Raw genomic sequence first — 21,274 nt, 5'->3', positions numbered from 1 at the left:
GTATCAACTGTGCTCCATTAGGTAAGTTTTCTTACATTGTCCTCTTTTACTAATTTTTGTACTTGAGATTTTTCCAGAGCATCCAAACTGCCTAAAAATATGAAATGAGGTAAAGGATAAGCAGCTGGAAAAGAGGCAAGCTGAAAACCCTCAGAAAAGCCCAGAGCCACTCTTGTTCTAGTGCTTCCTAGTTTCAGGGAAGCCAGAAATATGTAAAATACTCTCTCAGATAATTTCAATAGTTTTGCTTTGGTTCCGGTTGAAATGAAGAAACTAATACATGCTTCCTTCTCCAGTGCCTTGCCTTTTAAGTTCAGCTTATTAAATATTTGTGCTCAGTTCAAGAATGAGTTCTTTCTAACTAGTGCTTATGTATTCAAATCTAGTGACTTACCTTTAGAAGGCTCATATCCACCTCTCAAACTAAGCATTCAAAAATATATTTTTATGAAACTACTGAAAGATATTCAATTCTTTTGGATAAATACATACTGGCAAACCCCTCTTTATTACTCCATTTCCCCTGGCTCTTTCACTTTGAAAAACTCTTAACACACTCTTTAGGAAGACAAGACAGCTCATCAAAGGTCATCACAGCAATCAGCCCCACACACTGAGTTTCATTAATCTCTTCAGTAAAAAGAAAGAGGACACTGCAGTCATCTATAAAAATACAGGAAAGGCGACTGCACTTCTCTGGCTCAATGATGTTCATTTTTAATAAATCTTAGACCACAAGGGAAATTCCAGAAGACTGGAACAGTGCTAACGTTATGCCCATCTTACTCAAAAAAAAGCCAAATGGGATGAAGGCGATATCCATCAGCCATTTGCCTTTTATCAAACCCAGATGAAACAAAGGAAGACCTCATAAAAATTTGCATGAATGATGGTTTAAAGGATATGAAATATAATGAATCTGAAGTCACATGGTTTTATGGAAAATAAGTCTTGTACTAAAACACGATTCACTCTTTGAGAAGGTTTTAAATTTGCTTGATGAAGGAAGCATGCAAAAATTTTGTTTTGTTCTGTTCAAGGTCTATTGCTGCTTTTATGGATTTGGAAGATATCTCTGCTGATAAAGTAAATACGTCATACAAGAATTAATGTAATGGTAAACAGTAATGCAACACGGTCAGAGTGAAAATGCTCAATTATTTAACTTAGCCAGTCACACAGAGTACATTTTCATACATCCAAAAGCAAAAATTCTAAATCCTAAGCCAGAGAATTCAAGACTATTTGTAAGTATCTACCGAATCAAGAAACATATCTTACAAGGCAGCGCCTCCTACTGAGGATTTAAGGTCATAAGATCATGAACTGCTAGTGTGCTCTGCAAAACATTCAACAGTAGAAGAGAGAGAAGTATCTGGAGACTTTGCTTGTCCGGCAAGGATATAAAGTATCCTGCACACAGTTCTTGTGCACTTATATATTTTTTTTAAGATGCTGAAAACTACAAAGAAGGTGAAAAGTCACGACTCTCATAGGAGAAAAATTTTTGGAAAAAGCCTGATCATAAGAAATGTAAAAGATGAATATCTGCAGCTTTCTGAAAAGCGAATTGGAATGGACTTGATTACGGTGGATAAGTACTGTACAGAAGTGGAAGAGTCATGTATTAAATGGGCTGAAGAAGGACATAACAGGGATCAATGAGTTGGAATAGAATCTAGTAACAACTAAATAACAAATAAAGTGCACATTTTTGACAGTAACTGCTGGAGCTTTAAGGGTTGTGCTATTTTCTCCATCTACGGATGTCTTAAAATCAGCAACTTGCAAACTTTTTGGGTTTGAAGAGCCTCTCAGAGTTTTCCAGCAGAGATGCAATGCTGGCTATAATGAATACCGGTTTACTGTCAACAGCATTATCTTTGTAACCTTTGTCAGTAAGCATTCACACAGAAATTTCCAGTGGAATTTCCACAGAATTCTAATTAGATGATATTAATATGTGTCATAGGAGACTTAGTTTTGGTGAACTTCCACTAAGAACACGCAGATAATGCTGCAAGTCAGGATACCATAAGCAAATCTGAGTTTTTGGAGTTTGCAGCCTATGGCTGTGCAGCCAGGACAAAATGCCATTGTCTGAGAATTGGAGGGTTTCTAGGTCCTTGCTCCAAAACTAAGCAAAGTCTAACCTTCAAGTTTGTAAGTTTGTTTCCTTGTGCCTCTGTCCTCCCAACCTGGCACAAAGCAAACACTACTATCTCCTGTATACTGCCTGTTTCCTAGATTGTAGGAGGTTCTTTAAAATATTCCTTGAAGATCTAGGAGTCCTCCAGATTTAGGGCAGACAGCCTCACCTCATTTAGAAAAATACTCAGTTTGATAAGAAATAGTAGTATTTCTAAATAAAAGGGTTTTTTAAACCAGATTTTTTTTTTTTCAGAAAGAAAATTTTAACGTTAGCTAGTCTAGACTCAATGCAAATAAAAGAGACCAGATTTAAAGACCTGTCATCCTCAGTGAGTTGTAAGAGCTCTTATAGTGGTGCCTTCTGGCAATAAACCCAAGGAATCAATGAACAGGTGGACTAAACAGTCTAAGGAGCATGTCCCAGTGTTTATACACAAGATATTCACAGCTTTTTACGTCTTGATTGCGCTTAAGGGCTGATTAACAGCTAGTTTTCCTGATAGGGAACATATAAACAGGAAAGTCTCAGAGCCTTCAATTCTTACATGATGTGAGCATAAGTGAAAAAAACAGAGTAATCAAAATTAATTCAAATGACCCTTATCTCCTGGAAAACTTGCCTGCTCTAAGACATCACAGAAAATTAATGTTCGGCCTGACTGATTAATATGAAAGTCTGAATGAATAAAAACACGTCCAGCATAATCCGCTGCTATCTAATTCTGGGCTTGGCATTAAAAGACATGGAATGTCAGCTGCAGACCTCAGGGCACTCGCACGAAAATAAGCTGCTGTCAGTTTTAAAGCCTGAGCTTCACTCATCAACAGAGATCCTCCTGTTAATTTTCAGAGTTATTGAAGAAGATACAGAAAAACAATAGTAAAATAACTAGGATCCAGACAACCCAGTAACTCTGAAGATTATGATAAGTAATTTAAGTAGCACTTAAAAGTGGTTAAGGATCTAAGGGGAAGCTCAGGCACTGTCTGCTCACTGCCATACATACCATTGAGAAGCTACAGTACCACGTTCTATGCAAATGGTATCAAAAGGAAGCTATAAACACCACATAATGGTAACCTAGGAAAATACTTAGGTTAGAATTTTATGGCAAAGTCCCTATCTAAGAATAAGAGGTTTGAACTCAAGGTCAGTCACAGGTGGAAAAAGGCACTAGAGAAGGGTTCCCAAATTTAGTTGTCATTATTAGTGACAGTAGAAGTAGCAATAACTCCTAATTCTGTTCTGTTGCAGGCGAATGTATCCAGCCGATCAAGAGCAATAACATATCACTTTGAAATCTCTTTCTCACTGTTATTTCAAAACTCCTACCTCTAGCACTATTTCTGTAACTGTAATTGCAGATATGATGCTCAAGGAAAATGTCTTGGCCTCCATGTTACTGGACTCAGTTTCAAGGATGTCTTTTCATCTAGTACTTGGCCATCAAGAAGCACATACAGACAGTATCTGGGTCCAAAATGAGACGAGAAATTAATTTCATCTGCACACTGGCGACTGCAGCTCAAAGTGAGTTGTGTTCTGCTTTAAGTAGGAGACAGCAGGAGTAGCAATTCTGCAGCAGTGACCATACTCAAGCCCTCTACAGGAAAAAAAACCATACTCTGAAAACTCTGCCAGGAAAAGGGACAAAACAGCTACAGTACTGCTCCATCCATATAGCAAATGAATTGGCCAGGCAGCCACCTGAAACAAGAAGTCCCAGTTAATGCAATTAAAGGCTGCTTGAACAACTATTGAAGCAACTATTGAAAAGAAAGATGTATTTCTCTTCCATGTTTAGGTCTGTATCTCATACACGCATACATATAGAGTAAGAATATGCTGAGAAGTGAGGAGGTGGAGAGGTTCACAGAAGTTTGATTTCTGGTCAACATAGACACTGAAAAGGAACAGCAACTGTAGACTGGAGGCTAAAAAATGTAACTTAATTATTAAATGACTCGCTCAGGTGAATAGAATGATGGTAGAAGCTAAACCTCCCCCTGAAAGAATAAGGAACTGAGAGATCAGTCAGCATTTTATGATTTTCGCCCTTTGCGCAGCCAGTGCTATAAAAGTCTGGAGAGACAGAGAGAGAGAGGAGAAATGGTTTGATCTTTAGGCAGTGACATCATTCTTGGAGTAAAATTCCTCACTATTGGATTTCTGGATGACAGGGGGGTTAAAAAAATTTGAATTACAAATGTTCATGCTCAGATAAGGTACAGAAAAGGATTTACATCTATCTTGTTAGTCTATTTAAATCTTATGTATGACGTAGAGTTACCTATGAACATCCCAGAATGATAACATTTGCTTTGATCTATGTGATTGAAAGTGAAAGACTAGCCACTATCAGTCGTTCAAAAAGAACTCTATGTGTGTTGTAGACTGTAAGATCTGAAAAACTGTAAATGTCAGTCGTCCATTAACCTACAAGGGAAAAATGCAAAAAATGTAGAAAGAGACATATTCTATGAAGATATTGTTTTCTGCAAGTTATTATTTTGTACAACAGTGTCCTGCCCAAAGTGAATTAGACATGAACAAGAGAAAAAGGCTACGCTATTCCAAAGGTTTACAGAATCTAATGTAAACCATTATGTTCTGAATGTTTCTCTAGTTATGATGATAACAATCACAGAGTAAGCTACAGAAGGCTAAGGAAAAGAAAGAGGAAAGAAGAACAAGGTTGATTGCACTAAAACCACCCAGGTGCATCACTTCCAACACACCAACAACACACCAGCCAATGTGAGAAATTTCTCTGGCCTTTGATGGAAGGCTGAGTTTCATGATACAATTCAACAGGTAACTGTTGGAATGAGTTATCACTGTATGTCATCCAGTTAGCCTAGAAATAAGACCTGGTAAAACATCATAAATTAATGTACTCTATCTCTTAAAATATTAGCATAAAACCAATAAAAGCCTAATACCATTGAACTGAAAATACAGTGTTATGTTCTAGGTTCTAACTGTGATTTCTCTAAAATAAGGGCATTCGGTGCTAATTCCTCTCACAGGTACAATGCAATGTGCTTCAAATGCCAGTTAAGCTTGTTGTTGAACTAAACTGAAACAGAATAGGCTCTGAAAAGAGGTTAAATTGTTACTATGGTAATCCATGACATGATCTAAATTGGTGTTTAAGAGCTGACAGAGGGAAAAAATGAAGGAAATGGCTAATCCCTTTCTTTCTTGGACTACTATTCTTAAATCTTTGTCTTTAACCTTTCAAAAATTCATCTTTCTCTGATGCTTTTGGAAACCAAGATCATTTACTTCTATATGGAATGGACACAACAAAGTAAGGAGACTGGAGTGGCACACTACCCCTCAACCTTTGAGTGAAAAAGCTGTTGTCTTCTTTATGAAATCTGCTTTTCCTTGTGACCGTTAAAATGCTCGTCTCTGTTCTAAAGGTCCTTTTAATGACATTTATGATGGAGTATTTTGATACAGTCATCTTACTGCTTCCCTTAGCCTCTGATCCCAGTTTGTAACAGCAATCAGATAACAATTTTAGTCACTGTCAGTTTACAAAGGGAGGGAAGAAAGGGAAATGAAGTATTACCCTGGACTCCTGCAAAGCTTTGCCTAGCATTCCAGTGAGAAACGCAATTTCTGCCTCTGGATAATGTATCCATTGATGCTGGCAGTCAGAAAAATCAGTAAGTACATATAAGTCAAGGTGGAGAACGATGCAGGAAAATGTCATACATAGCACGTTCTGCAGTCCTTTCATACCAATCAGCTAATTCTGCAGATGCATTTACTATCCCTCCCAGATTACAGGGCTTTATAACTGGGTGTAGTCTGTGATTATGAGTGAATTCCCTGGATTTACTTCTGTAGCTTCTATCCCAAAGATTTCTTCACAGTGTAGCTTTAGCGCCTTCCCCTTTGAAGATACTTCAACCCATGCTACTGATACATCAGCTCTCTGAATGAATGAATCACTTGCAGGTAGGTGGAGAATTCTTCCAGCACCTAAGTGATATAAACTCTACTTAAGCCTTTTAAAGAAGAGCTGGAAGATGATTTAGATCTCACCCAGCACCTTTCTAAAACCTTATGAAAATGTCATTTAGAAGGTTGCTTTCCAAATGTCACTGTGTGTTTAACATCCAAGTACAGTGCTTTTGAACTCATTGGCTGGTCTGGTCTGTCTCTTCTATTAAGCATTTTAAAATATAGAAAAAACACATGACAACTTCAAAAGGCAGAGATGGGAAATTGTACACTGTTCCTTCCTTGAAACTTTCTACAAGTTCTTAAGAAATATGTCTTATCTAGAATCAATATTAATATAATTATTATTTTGTGTATGGGTCATTGGATGCCTAGCATCAAGTGTAGGATCTACTTTGTCAGCACAGTTTAACCTCAAGATGCCCTTCCACACTTGCAAGTCAAATGGTAATAAGTATGTTTTTGATAAATAAGCAATACAAGTTTTTCTGATCTCAGAATGAATACTGTTCAGAAACAGAAGGGGCACACCAGAGCTTGAGTTGATCACTGAACTTCTCCTTCTTGACTGCTGTCCTCTGTATTTTAATTTAATATTCGTAAAGCCAGACAATCTGAGATGAATAAAACTGAGTTCCTTTTTGATTTCAAGTAAGCCAATTACATTCTTTTTGTTATAACACAAGAATATCTCTGACTTCCTAAGGTAAGTGTCTTTTCTAGAGAGGGAGTTAAGAAAGAGAATACTCAACAAAGGTATATAGTGTCAGCAGTTTAAGTATGAAAAGTGAAAAAAGAAATGTATAATTCTAATAGCGTGAAACAGTACTGTAACTGCTCTACTTGAGTCACACGGTTTTACTTTTAAAATCACAACATTTCGACATTTTCAATTTCAAGATAAAAAATAACTAATTAGCTGCTGAAGAATATCAAATCAGCTTTGGTTATTCTCAAACTTAAGCCATTTCCCTCAGATTAAGAGCCTTTATTTTGTTCCCTGTCTCACTATCAAATTCAGTTCCTCTGCAGGACAGCGGTTGAACTTAGGCCCAATATCCTGCACTTAAATGAACATATGTTCAGCCTTGTTCATTTACTGTATGTACCTCTGCCACAAATTCCGAAAATTAAAAACCCCATAGATTTAACACTGTAAAGTTTTAATTGAGTGTAAGATGAAGTGAACTTGAGAAGACTTGAACACTATGCACGAAACATAGCTATCCAATATAATATGCAGCCAAATAAAGGAGATATCACGTTTCAAAATTTGTCTGATGCTCTGACAGAATCTCCATAGGGATAATGATGCTTTCTTTTCCAGAGCACTGTGATATATGCAAAGCTGTATAACAACTAAGTGTCAGTATTAGAGATGGGAAAGGTCTATTAGATCATCTGTCCATCTCTGACATAACAAAAAATGATAGTGATTTCCTGCTGTGATTTGACAGTGACATTTGTAAAAATGTCCTTTCTTCTTAACTCTCTGCAAGTTTCAGTGCTGAGGATCAAATAAGCTAGACAGCTTACTAACTCTGTCACTCTCCAACTTCTATAAAGCATACTGAGGTATTAAATACAGTGATTTCAGGCCCGCTTTTCCACCTCCTTCCTTCAACTGTTAAATTTCAAAGAAGAAGGAATGAACAATCTGCATGAATAACACAGATGTTAAGCTTCACAGAACTGGTCTTTCACTCCTCAGCTGCAGACCACTTGCATCTCACCCGTATGCAGTTTTGTAGCATCTCTCCTGCTAGGGATCATGCATCCTGTAGGAGAGAAGCTGTTGTCCATCATGTTGGTGTCTTCCAGCAGATTTCCAACCACAATATACCTATCAGAACCCACTGGGATACAAGCATGCATACATCACGTAACCTATCCATAATACGAGTGCTATCTGATAGCAGTTGTAAGAGGTCTGCAAAACTCTTTGGCGTGTCAAAGTTCCTTCTCCTTATGGATGAAGGCTCTGCTTCTCCACTGCTTTCAAAATAAAGAATTGTTTCTACTCTTCTTTATACCCCCTAAAATTTCTTGGAATATTTGCTGGAACAGGTTTTCAGTTTAAGTGCCAATATAACAAAATGTCTGGAGGGAAATCAGTTGAAGTATGCAGAAGATGACTCTCAGGATGATTCACACTGCTGTGAGCAAAGAAGAGGTCTGTCTGGCCTTCTGTACTGGAGTGATAACAGATATTGGATGCAGTGTGTACTCAGATAAAGTTAATGACAGTGACATCTGGTAGATGACACACAGGAGTAAACTCCTATCATCCCTTTTTTAACACTCTGTGCCCAAACCATTATATGTCAGACTTAGTGAAAGTGAATAATCTTTCATTATCTACCACTCCTCCCTCCCATGCTCTCAGTCATATAAGACTGAAGGACTGCTAGGTAAATCACCTCCATATATTCACAAGGACAGCAGAGCTAAAAGCAGACAGGAAAAAAGGATTCAAGGTATGCAGCTCATTAGTAGTGGCCTCCCCAATATTTAGCAGTCATTGTACAGACTCATACATTCCCAAAGCCCTCTCACAGTCACAATAAATGCTTGCATAAAACCTTCAAAGTGCTTCACCAACATCAATATATTAATAAGACCTCTCCCAGAGAAGAAACTCTCAGAGAAGTGTAAGAGAGATGTCATTCAAATGACTGGGCCACGAGAGGTAGAGCTTCAGATATTTCATTAAACCTTCATCCTCTGACATCAAGCCCATTTAGAAAAAAGGGTGGAAAGCACAGTGGAGCTTTATGAGCAGAAAGAAGAATAACAGCTCCTAAAATGATTCGGCCCTCTATGGTTGCAGTGTTAATTGAATTATACATTCTGTGTGGTGCATCAACTGAATTCTATATAAGGTAAAATAAAAATAAGATTTTTCTACCTCTGTTTGATTGATGCCACTTAGATGGCTCCTTCAAAGTGACTGGTGACAATTGTGACTGATATGCTTTGGTATGTAACTAGTTCTGGGGTCCTAATGAAAACATTAATGATAGTTTCACATTTTCTACTTAATTGCAAACATATTTAGAATTCTAGTTTGTGCTACATTGTTAAGAATTGACAAACTTACCTAAGTGCTTTAAGGGCAAAAGAAGAAATAAAATGTTTCATTCTTCAAATATTGCAGACTACATATAAATATTCCTTTCCTCTGACAATTATAACTTGTACAGTAATCTAAGATTTTTTGTAGCAATAGCATTACGTTTTTTGATGAAATCTGATTGCTTAGGTGTTTAACTGAATTTTTATTATGTTTTGTTATAATTAGTAAGCCAGACTGCCATATCATGTTCACGATCATTACCGAGATACAAATGTGTATCTATCTGTGGCCACACATTTGGTGTAGGTAAATCACATTAGCCTTTATATGGCAGTACTGTATTTACTAATTCTGAAGCCTGGGTACTTCCTGGTCACAGCTTTATCTCCTGTGTATTCTGCAGTGTCTGCTCTGTCAGCTGATAACAAGTTTATGGAGCTAGGACCTCTCCCATCTCTCTCAGTCCTCTATTTATTATCACATAAAATGTACTAGAATTTATTTAGTATCTTAGCTGCGAGACAGAGGCTGGAACATCAAAGATGGTGAGGTACACAGTAGTAGTCAAATATAGAAATATGAATGACATTTCATGTGAAACACATCTCCTAAACCACTGATAGATCTAACACTCCTGGTTCTTGGTAGTGGCTTCATTTCCAAGCTGGGCTAAGAAATTCTTTGAATCAGTCTCAACATTTATATGACAGAAGTAGAGCTTCCATAATGAAAAAAAAGCAAAGTCCTTTTGGATTCAATACACTTGGCCTACCTACATCTTAAATAACTGTGGTTTCTACCTACATCTTAAGTAACTGTGGTTTCTGTGGATCACCTTTTATTTGTACAGTGAGCCCAGAAACTGTCGAAGAAAAGCTACAAACTAGTATATAGAAAACTGTGATTAACAAAGTCTCTAACTAACCTAAGTTATGATATTTTCCTATATTTACTGTATACCTTGCATGCTTATGAACATAGAGATGGAAAAATGAATAGGAGACCTCCTGTATTATGAAAACATATTCAGGGAGTTGGTGTAAGTATAGTTTCTCATGATGTTTTCACAGGATCATATTGCCTATCTTCCTATAAATAAAAAAGCCACACATTGGCAGGAACTTCAAAAAAAGGCCCTAACAAAAAACTTTACAAAAATGACAATGTAATTTCTGCACATATAGAAGCTGAATTTTGAAGAAAGGTGAGGGCACAGGCTCAAATGGGAGCTCTTATAATACCCTTCTAATATCCAAATACTTTAAGAATTATTTATTTTAATTACCTCCTTCTGTTTTAGTAAAAACTTCTTTCCAGGTCAGAATGCATTTTTGGAAGTTGCGCACACTGTTTAATATCCATTTCAAGCAACATTATCATCATTTTGTATTAGCAGGATATGAACTTTATGAAGCAACTGAGCGAGTGAGTCAAGTCTTAATGTGTATGGGAGCTAGAAAAATGAAGAGGCAATGTTGTATGCCACAAGACAGATGATGCCACACTAATCAATACCCTGTTACTTGTCAGCTGCATATAGGGATATCATCGTTTATGTCCTAAAAGCTTAAGGTTATACCAAAAAGGTAAAGAGTCAATTCTTCTTTCTGTAGTATTTGGCTTATTTTATGTGTTTTAGAACAGAAAAACATGAAACACTTTGATATCACACACAATAGTGCAATAAAAGTCCAATGTGACACTTAATAAAGTTTGGAAAGATTAATACACTCCAATTTCACATTTCTACCATTCTGGTATGTTGAGGCCTTATAGGAACAGAACCCTTGAACTGCAAGCTTCCTTTTTTTCTTTTTTTTTTCATCTTTAGCTCTAAGAGTGGGAAAAAAGTAACCCATACAGCATGGGTACCAATGTCACATAGAACCATAGAATGCCTTGGTTGGAAGGGACCTTAAAGCTCAACCAGTGCCAACCGCCCTGCCATGGCCATGGGCAGCGAAACCTTCCACTAGCTCAGGTTGCTCAAAGCCTTATCCAACCTGGTCTTGAACATTTCCAGGGATGAGACATCCACTACTTTTCTGAGCAGCCTGTTCCATGCAATAAGAGACCCCTGCAAATGCTGTCACTATGAAATAATGCCATGCAGAATAGTCAGAAAGCAGCAGTGGCTTTCAAATCAATTAGCAGTAGAAGAAGAAAGCCATCTAAAAATACAGTCTTTAAAAAAAACATTCAAAAAGGCAAGACTGAAATCTACCATTTTTGAAAGTCTGAGAAGGCTGCATGGCTCAGCATCTGCTGAATTTTTCACAGCTTGTAGCATAAGTCCAATGTTGAGGCTTTCATCACTTGTATCAAGGAAAGATTTCATCCAGTGATTTTCCCTTTAATTTCAGAAAATAAGGTTCAAATCCAAAGCAGCTTATTAGCTAAATTAGATGAGGAACCCAGATTCTTCGTCCCCCACTAGAGAACTGAAGCACGCTCTGCACTCTGACTGTTATGAGTGGGCTCATATTATCTTGCAATAAAAAGGGAAAATACTGTAAAGCTGAGTAAAAAATGGTCTTGTAAGAAGCAAAAAGGTAGATGTGCCAGTATGAACAATCTTACAGGAAACACATATTTTGTGATGAAATATTTCCAAAAAGTGTCTTGTGTACGCGTAGCTTTATACCTACTAAATAATGAATCCACAGGATGTTTGCACAGAAAGGAAAATAAAAAAAAGTGATTAATACTTGAGTGAGACACTGTTCCAAGGCCTTTGTTGGATTCTAATTTTAATCGATGGATATTATTGTGTAGCAGCTCAATAAAACCGTGAGGTATTTCAATGAAAACTTACCATTATCTTCATGCACAATAAGATGCATTGAGATACAAACATTGAGAATGATGAGGGCCACAAAGAAGCCTAAATACACACTCCTTTTATAATTCAAATGCAAATTCTATGTATCCAAACAGCATCAATTCAAGAAAAAGTCAAACTCAAGAAAACTTTCTTAATATATTGCATAAAGTATCAAAAAGATTGAAAACAGGATTAGGAAAGGAGAATGTACCACTCAATAAGTATTGGAAAAGATGCTTATCAAAAGATTTATCAGGCAAAGTAAGCCTGAGAAATGCTGATAACAGATGGGAGCTGTCTTGGCCAAAAGAAATGTTGCTAGTTTGACTGTTTCTGTAGCTGAGTATAGAAGCGTCCTGGAGGGAAAAAAAAAGTCTGTTTTTTCTTACCTCTTCCTTCTCTGCACTTTGCAAGTCCCTCCACTCCTCAGTGACATGACCGAAGTCCACTGTGTTCATTGCAACCTTATATTCCCCAATGATATCATGTTTAGAGAAACGATCAAAGTCATAAACTGCCATTACTAAAGTTTTTCCACCCAGCTCGGAGTATGGCACCTGCAAAGAAGACAAAATGACAAACTCTGTATCTGAGACAATAAAGATCAGTCCACTACAATGCAAATCTATTTCTTTGGTTTATCAGCTGTCATCTCAGGAAAATTGAACTGCAGAGAAAATTATGAGGTGCATTTGTTTCAGAGTCACCAGATGCAGTATTTTTTGAGACCAGGTTCTGGCACTCGATAGAACAATGTGGCAGCTCACTCATCACTCCACTCGTTTTTCTCATTCTACTTCAAATCATTTTGTGGGTGATGAAACTGAAACAGGAAGCCCAATTATTTGCACTGAAGACACATGAACTTTTCACACAACGGTGTCTTTCCCTCAATAAATCAACTGTCATCACTCAAAAATAGGTAGCTCCCAGACTGACGAATAAAACTTGAACTACCTTACTCTATCTGACACAAAGTAATTAGACACTAATAGTTCTCTTACAGTAGCACTACCTATTACTTATCAGCTTGTATTTTTCATCATTACACCTTTCACACTGTAGACAGTAAGGTGCTTTTAAATCATAGGGTACAGCTAGAAATAGTGGTGGCAGAAGGCCAAGTTCTGACTAATTCTCCAACTACTCTGATGGGTTTTGGACAGATGCCGTCGGTTAGGATGCTTATGAGTCACATTTTTAATACTCTGATTAAGAGGTGCAGCTTAGGTAAGCTACGCTTGAGCAGCTATCTAGAGAAGTCTGATTTAGGAATTGTTTGGATTTACATTGAACAAGCAGTCAAATCAAATATATTCTGCAAGTATAAATGGTTTCCATGGACTTCAGTAAATGTTTCTCTATTAATTGTCTATATAAAAAGAGAAATGAGAGCATGGAATCTTCTGGAATCCTCAACAAAAGAAGGCTATGGAACTGTTGGAACGGGTCCAGAGGAGGGCTCCAAAGATGATCCGAGGGCTGGAGCGCCTTCCATACGAGGACAGGTTGGGAGAGTTGAGGCTTTTCAGTCTGGAGAAGGCTCCAAGGAGATGTTATAGCGACCTTCCCGTACCTAAAGGGGGCTACAAGAATGCTGGGGAGGGACTGTTTACAAAGGCTTTTAGTAATAGGACTAGGGGCAATGTCTATAAACTGGAGAGGGGCAGATTAAGACTAGACATAAGGAAGAATTTCTTCATGATGAGGGTGATGAGGCACTGGCACAGGTTGCCCAGGGAAGTTGTGGATGCCCCATCCCTGGAGGTATTCAAGGTCAGGTTGGATGGGGCCTTGGACAGCCTGATCAAGTGGGAGATGTTCCTGCCCATGGCAGGGGAGGTTGGAACTAGATGATCTTTAAGGTCCCTTCCAACCCAAACTATTCTATGATTCTATGATTCTGTGATTATCATTGGCTTTGTTAATCACTGTATGTTCAGGTCTTTTTAAACACTAGGACTGCTGTCTTTTGTTACTGTTTGGCTTACACTTGCTTTTTAAAATCTTTACCAATCACATGAGTAGTTTCTCTTCTTCATAACATGTTATATAACGTTTGAAAGAAGCTCCAGCTTCCATAGTATCCGGGGGATGGTTAGAACAATAGTGGGATGCACCTAAACACTCTGTCAGGTCTTGTGCGGAAAGCAAACTTTCTTCTGGAGCATAACATCTGAATATTAAAGATGTGACTTAAAACAAGCTGAAATTATAGACCAAGAGTAGATGATGTGATTTATAATCTGTGACTTCATCTCAGATGACAGAATTATTTGTTCTTTCTTTTCTTTGTGAGCTGCAGAGGAATCTGTAATTTGTAATGCTATTTTCCTTTAAATACTCTCTTAGGAAAGCTCAAGAAAAAAATAACTCCATACAAAAGCTTATTTTTATGAACATCTTCAAGGGAAAAAATAAGCTTATATATGCAGTAGTAGTTCTGGCCTCCAGGGACATATTTCTCATTGAATGATTACATAGCCTGAGTCTTTCACTGTTCCTGTTTTCAGTCTGTTGCTGTCATTGGGCATAGAGAGAGAGGACTAAAGTAACAGCAGAGGAATGTATAATAGGAGAAACCCTGTGAAACATGCCACATAGTATTCCTTTATGGTATTTAACTGGAGTTTAGGGATGGCTTCAGTTTTAGAAAAACACTACTGAGAGATACTATTGGAATGACTTAAATAATGCAATGTAAGGCTTAGCTACATTTATTTAATTCATATATTACAAAACCCGAGACATGATTTCTTTCCATATATAAAGTGCATAGCAGAGAATTGTTATGACAAAGTCTAGTAAGATTAATCTGTCATATTGACTTTCATCCACTTACCTCCCTTGAGTTTTAATTTGTTTTTGAGGGGAAAAGAAATGGTAAACTGAAATTCATAAATCAGACTAGAAAGATATTTAAAGAAAACGCTGGTCTAGTGAAATTTACTTGACATTTGTGAAACTGTCACAGTTTTCTGACTTTCTTGCAAGTCTTATCCAGCCATAAAATACAGATCAGACCGTGATACACCAGGATAACTGAAGTGCCTAAAATCAAAAGATGCCTTTTACATCTACAGAGGTCTGACCCTATGTTATACCATTTTCATCATAAGACTGAATATCAGAGGTTTCTACAACATGAAAAATCGGTATGTTGCAGTTACCAGTTAACTAAGATGTCTAACTTTGTAGCCAATCATGAGATACATAGTAGTTAAAAAAAAAGTTCAAATAACTATTAAAAAATACCTTGAATGTAAATTGCTCATTGAAAACAGGGTTAAGGGTCTTTCTGTGGACTTTTGTCTCATATTTCTTCTTCTTATCAGGCAGCAGGAAAACTTTCACATAGGGATCCGAGGTACCGCCCATATCTAATGCAGGCAGCTCAGCTGCTTGAATAATCCCAACAAGAAGCTGAAAAGAGAGAAAAACAGCAGAATGAAATTTCAAATAGGTATTCATAAAAAAAACCTGTAATGGAGAAATACACATGCAGACTCTATTTCTGTCTATGAGAAACTATGTCCTTCTTCCTTCCCTCTCTCCTTCAAGGAAGGCAAATTAAACAACACTATAGACTTTAGAAAACCAATTATGGCAGATGCAGACTGTACCAAGGCTGTTTTTAAGCAGAAAAGAGGTTTTCAAAGGGCAGCTGATTACAGCTAAATACAGACTTCATCTTTTTAAAGACTGCAATCAAATAACTTTCAATTGCTCTCTCCTCTTGTGCATTATTTTTCTGTGCTGGGCACCATGAATAGAAATCACATTATTAAACAATCAAGAATGTCTAATTTTGACTACATAATATGTATTCTAAATCCCCCAAAAGTGACCTTCCCCTCAATCAAACACATACAGGTGATATATCAAATGTAAATCCTTCAGGCAGAGCTTTATTGAAAACAATTGGATCTTGCCTTCTTCCTTATATTTAACTTCTCTTGCTATGTATACAAATGGGTCTAGAGAGTGAACAGCATTTTCAAATATATGCCATGAAAGCTAACCTTTGGTAACTAAATCCTAATAACAATTTGTAATCCCATTGCAAAAGTAAAATATTAGTTTCTTAAATCTTTTACACACTTTAAAAAATAAGCCTGAAGCACATTTTTTAAGTGTTACAAATGAAGTCTTATATTACAAAACATCACATTACGTTATCTAGACACCCCAGACTCTATCAGGCCTCATCAGCATAGTGGACTTGAGAAAAAAACCCCACCACTTTTAACCTTGTTTCATAGACACAAGCTAAGGTAAGCATTCAAGCGACTCTTCAAGGTCAATCTGGAGACAAGATATTAAGGACTTGGAATGAAATCTGAGAAAATTTTCTTCTAAAACAGTGCTTCAGTCACAATATATTTGTGTCTCTTGTGGATGAATTATTTAAAATTGCAAAAAGAAGTTGATTTTTTGAATACAGAACAATATAGTCAATCTAGGAAACAAGCCTCTGGCTTCTGAGAGATTCTTCAAAGTTGGACTTTCACCAGTTTTAAATTCATAGTATGGCCTGCATGTTTTCCACCTATAGGACTCTTAAACTGCATGACAGTTTTTCATTTAGCTGAAAGGAACGCTTCTCCTTTTCTGACTCTCTTCTTATTCTAGATGCATAACAGTTCATAAATACATGGATAGGCTTAGGATCTACACCAAGCCTTTCACATCAAAGAGTGAAAAATGCCTATGACTTGTAGTTAACAGAGTGGAAAAGCAATTACATACCCTTTTAAAATTTCTCCTTCTAAAACTGTGGCATCATGCTCTTCAGCATACACAGGTCATCTTGACTCCATTCTTAACCCTATGCAATATATTAGCTAGATTTTTTGGTCTGTAGTTTCATGTCACCATGCTATCCATGCTAACCGAATCCCCTTTTCTACTCTTCCATATCATCTATCCTCTGAAAAATTCAAAGCTGCAACATAGTTCAAAGCAGCAAAATGAAATAGGAATCCGTAACTCAAATAATTTACCTTAACTAAATACTACACACTTCCACAGACTTGTTGCCCTCCCACTTTATTTCCCTTTGTAAACTATAGTTCACAAAATCAACTTTTCCTGTAATAAAATTCACAGAGAAAATTTGTTTTCATATTCTAAGAAAACAGAAATCCATTTGCCAGAACACATTTGCAGCTTTTCCTTTCCCCCCTCTTTAGATCTTCTGTTTCTGAAGGGCCTAATACTTCATGCTGATTTCATTCTGATTTCAAGGGCGATCAGTGTGACTCATCACATGGTCAGAAAATTTGCTCTAGGAGGTGAGGAAAAAGCTCCTTCAACCACAGGTTCTTGAAAAGCTTCAGAATTCTTTTTGGCTCTTGAATTAAAAAACAAGCACTGGTAGTCAGAAGATAGTTGAAAAGACAGGGAAATACTATGTATTACGCCAGGTCATAGCTGTGCGTAAATAGTCTGCTGCTGACACAGAAATTTTTCTAAATTTCTCTTGCAACAAGTAAGTGTACTGCATTCTGTGAACTGCATCAAATAAAGATTCTGAGTGTGGAAGTAAATCCCAAGTACATATGGAAGTCAGTTCAGATGAAGAATATGAATTAACAGTGATTTATGATCAGAAGTTATTTCTTTCCCTCCATAGAGAAAAATGATGTGGTTTTGACTGAAGTTGTCAAAAAATGAAATGCAGGATATGTATCCTCAAGCTTACTGAAAGAAATGAAGTAGAAGCGGAGAAGTCAGATGTGTTGGTGCACTTCAGTGCTAAGTTAAGCACAATGTCTTTTAATGTGAGGCTGCGAATTGGTATAATTAACTAAAGCGATCCCAACCACAGCAAGAGATCAAGGAGGGGAATTTAATAAGAGCTAGTTCAGGATATGGCCAGGCCTGTTAGGTAGGTTGATTCCAGGTTTACATCACATTGCAGTGTCTATTCCAGCTGAAAACTGGGCAAGTATGCTGAAGTTTAGTTTTACCAGGTTCAGAGTAGGGTACTGAAGGAGTATCAGTCCTTGACTGGAGAGATTCTTCTTGTTCAACTTTCCTATTCTTTTTTTAGGGACAGATCTTTTTATTTGAACTTTTGTGCCAAACTAAAATTTTCTTGGCTAGTAGGTGCACTTTCACTGAGAGCAACAGAACCTGATGCAGGTAGTTAATGAGGCAAGCCGCACACTTGACGAAGTGAGAGAAAGCTAACCCTGGCAATCTTTGAAAGATCCACAATGAATCAACTTCCTATATGTCTCTCTGTTTTTCTTCCCATGTTTTGTTTGCTTACATTTTAATTACCTGAAGTCTGAAGCTATCTTTTACTGTCTGCCTGAAGACTCCATCACACAATGAGTGTTGACATTGACTGGTGACACTTTAATATAAGTTATTAATAACCATTAAATAAAACTATGTCTTCAATTCTGATTAAAGGTCTAATATAAACTCCAAGTACATTGAATACCAATTCAGTCATACTTCTGTCATGAATATTCAGTCTTGCTTTCTCCCTTTATTCTGTGCAAGCAGTAAGGATTTCAGAAATATCCACTGTAATTAAATGTATTATTTCATCCTCCCCTTGCACACACAGAGAAAGAAAGTTTTACAGGTTGGTTGTTTCAAACCTGATTGTTTTGGAAGTCATAATCCAAAGAATATTGGATTTTCCCTAGTTTCTCCACTTCTTTGGGTTCTTCCTTCTCTTCCCCATCAGTCAGTCCAGTCTCAGCATCATCATCCTTAAGAGCCTAGAAAGAAAGAATGTAATATTGATAAATAAGGCAAACAGAATTCTAAGCACCAGTTTAAAATAGAAAGTGTCCTGAAATCTATTTTAAAGCCATTAAAAGCAAGCATGACAGCAGAAATCTAAATATGCAGTGTACATATTTATTTATTTAGATTGCTCAAGAAGATGTTATAAATCAGCAAGCAAGCAATGGAAGTAGGAAGAAAGCTTCTTGTAGTATTACAAGCAACAATTTTTATAAAACCTGAAAGTAGAAACAAAATACCAACTCGATATCAAAAAATTCTTCTGGGCTCACACTGCTCTTAAAGAGGCACAAGGAGGCAAACATGCTATTACATAAGCAAAGTCAGACATTCATTCAGCTTAAAAATATCTCAGCAATCTCAAACCTGGTTGTGCATGCTGTGAATTGTTTGCAATTGGCAACATGTTTCTGTAGGATTACTATGATAAAGAGCATGTGCGGTGGACGAATTCTTCCTACAATCATATGCCAAACATTTTTCATGTTTATTTAGAATGAATATGGAAGCAAAGTTTTCACCATGCCATTAGCAAATGCATATTTCTCTGTTTCGCTCCCTCCCGAGAATAATTTCCTTTTTATTCATTCTTGCTATAAAGCTTGGCTGAACCAAATTGATTGAAAGTTGATTTTAGTTTGCTTAGAAAGAAACACAAAAAACAAAGATATGCAGAAGAGCTTACAGCTTTGTCTATTGCATAAAGCCTGCTATTTTTAAAGGACACAGCAGTTACCTTAGCTTTTATCACAATTAAAATACTAAAAGATGTAATTGTTTCTTTGCTGTACCAGAAAGCAGAAATCTTTGCACTGTGGAAAAGGGAATTTGTACAATTATTAGACCATATGAACCACAGCTAGTATGTAGATCTTATTCCAGCAGATTCTTACCTGAGTAAGAACTGAAAAATGGGGAAATGAGACGAATAGTGAAAAATTGTGGAAAAAGTGAAAATAAAGTTGAGAGTGTGAAAAAAAGAAGTCAATACTGGGCATTCATCCAGAATTGTTATTTGCATGTTATATAAGAGCCTTATCTGGATGAAAGTTTCTTCTGTATGGAGTTTCTTCTTGCAGAAACAGACTACCAGGCGCAAAAATAAAATTTGTTTTGTTCTTTCATTTTTTCACAATGTGAGGTGGGCTGAAGAAACCCAGAGCATATATAAAGAACAGGCTGCAGCTAGAGCTCTGTATCCAAAGAGACAGCAAGGCTGAAAAGCAACTATACCCACAGTTGATGGTGGCTGGTGAAAGAAAGAATGTGAAAGCATTAATATTCTCACTTAGCCATGAAGGCATCAGGGACCATGCAACAGTTGTGTGGGTGTGGTAAGAGAAAAGATTGATCTCTGAGTCAGAAAATGTTATTTTTCAGAAGCCAGATAGAAATTCAAAAGGTCAGACTTAAAACTGTACAGTATTAAGCAATTATTTCTCTACTTTCTGAAATAAGCTAGAAATTCAGCAGGCACAGCTAACTGAAATCAATGCAATAACATCGATTTATGCAAGTTGCGGAGCCAGGTTAGAGTTAAATATCTGAATGTTAGTGAATGATGGATGCTTTACTAGGAACATAAATTATAGTGTACCTGGATTAGATTGTGGGAAAGGTTGATAGTGGATGGGAATCACCTGTGATGTTGGAAGAATAATACATTTTGAACTAAACCATTTCTATTTGGAAGGGATGAACTGCCTGAAATGAAAATCATTTTGAGACATTTTAATCACTAAGCTGCTAGTGAGCTCCCTGGCCGTAGCACAACATTTTGTTAGTACAACAAGTGTGTGACTCTTCAACAGTGACAAGTTCAATGGCAAGAAGATAGTGCTGGAGCAAAGCCTGTCTGAGGAACAGCCCCTGCAGAGGAATTTCAGGATATGGGATGATGTGATTGTGCCAAACACCTTGCTTTCATTGTTCACCTCATAAGGCTTGAGGCCTTGTGATCGAGACCAAAAAAACCCCATGTGACTCAATCCAACCAAAGCAACCACATTTATCTAAGCCTGGAGATAACAGGAAGCAATAACTCAGAGTGGGATGTTAACTCCAAGACCCACTGCTCTGAATCATCTTTGTATTGCCCTAACAGAGGACTCCAAGACAGAAAAGTGATAAATGGCTCTAGCATATCATTGCTTCTGGGATAAGTACTTTCTGCTGTTCTACCTACTTTTGACCTGTATTTTCTTTCAGAGGAACTATCCTACAGCCATGTCTCAGGGAAAAAAAAAAAGAGAGAATGCAAAAAGAACCTTTATGTTCATTTCTAGGTATTAGGAATTTCTAACTTTTGTATTAAGGCAACCTATGTATCCATACTCTTCCTAGAAAAATTATATGCTATCTGCTTAGCTGATCAATCTGAAGATGCCAGAGCTGTGGGTAACTAACCATGAAGAAGTTCTTACTGTAACTATGGAAAATATAATGGGAAGCTAATATCCCTCTTGCAAGGGAGTTT

General features: G+C 37.0%; 1 protein-coding gene across 4 annotated transcripts in view; it reads right to left on the bottom strand.

Annotated features, from left to right (window-relative positions):
- SYT1 (synaptotagmin 1) overlaps positions 1 to 21,274 on the bottom strand; it is a 350,955-nt gene that overhangs the window by 62,842 nt on the left and 266,839 nt on the right. For 3 of the 4 annotated variants that reach the window (XM_054064261.1, XM_054064260.1, XM_054064259.1), the window contains exons 5-7: positions 18,648 to 18,770; positions 15,286 to 15,453; positions 12,420 to 12,587 (exon numbers count right to left, since the gene is read on the bottom strand). In XM_054064261.1, coding sequence (XP_053920236.1) covers positions 12,420 to 12,587; positions 15,286 to 15,453; positions 18,648 to 18,770 — 459 coding nt within the window. The remainder of the gene's footprint in view (positions 1 to 12,419; positions 12,588 to 15,285; positions 15,454 to 18,647; positions 18,771 to 21,274) is intronic. The other variant, XM_054064263.1, reaches the window with a different exon arrangement.

Source organism: Cuculus canorus, chromosome 1 (assembly GCF_017976375.1).
Source record: "Cuculus canorus isolate bCucCan1 chromosome 1, bCucCan1.pri, whole genome shotgun sequence".
Lineage (NCBI taxonomy): Eukaryota > Metazoa > Chordata > Aves > Cuculiformes > Cuculidae > Cuculus > Cuculus canorus.
The sequence above is the reverse complement of the archived record's forward strand: the minus strand, read 5'-3'. Positions and strand labels throughout refer to the sequence as shown.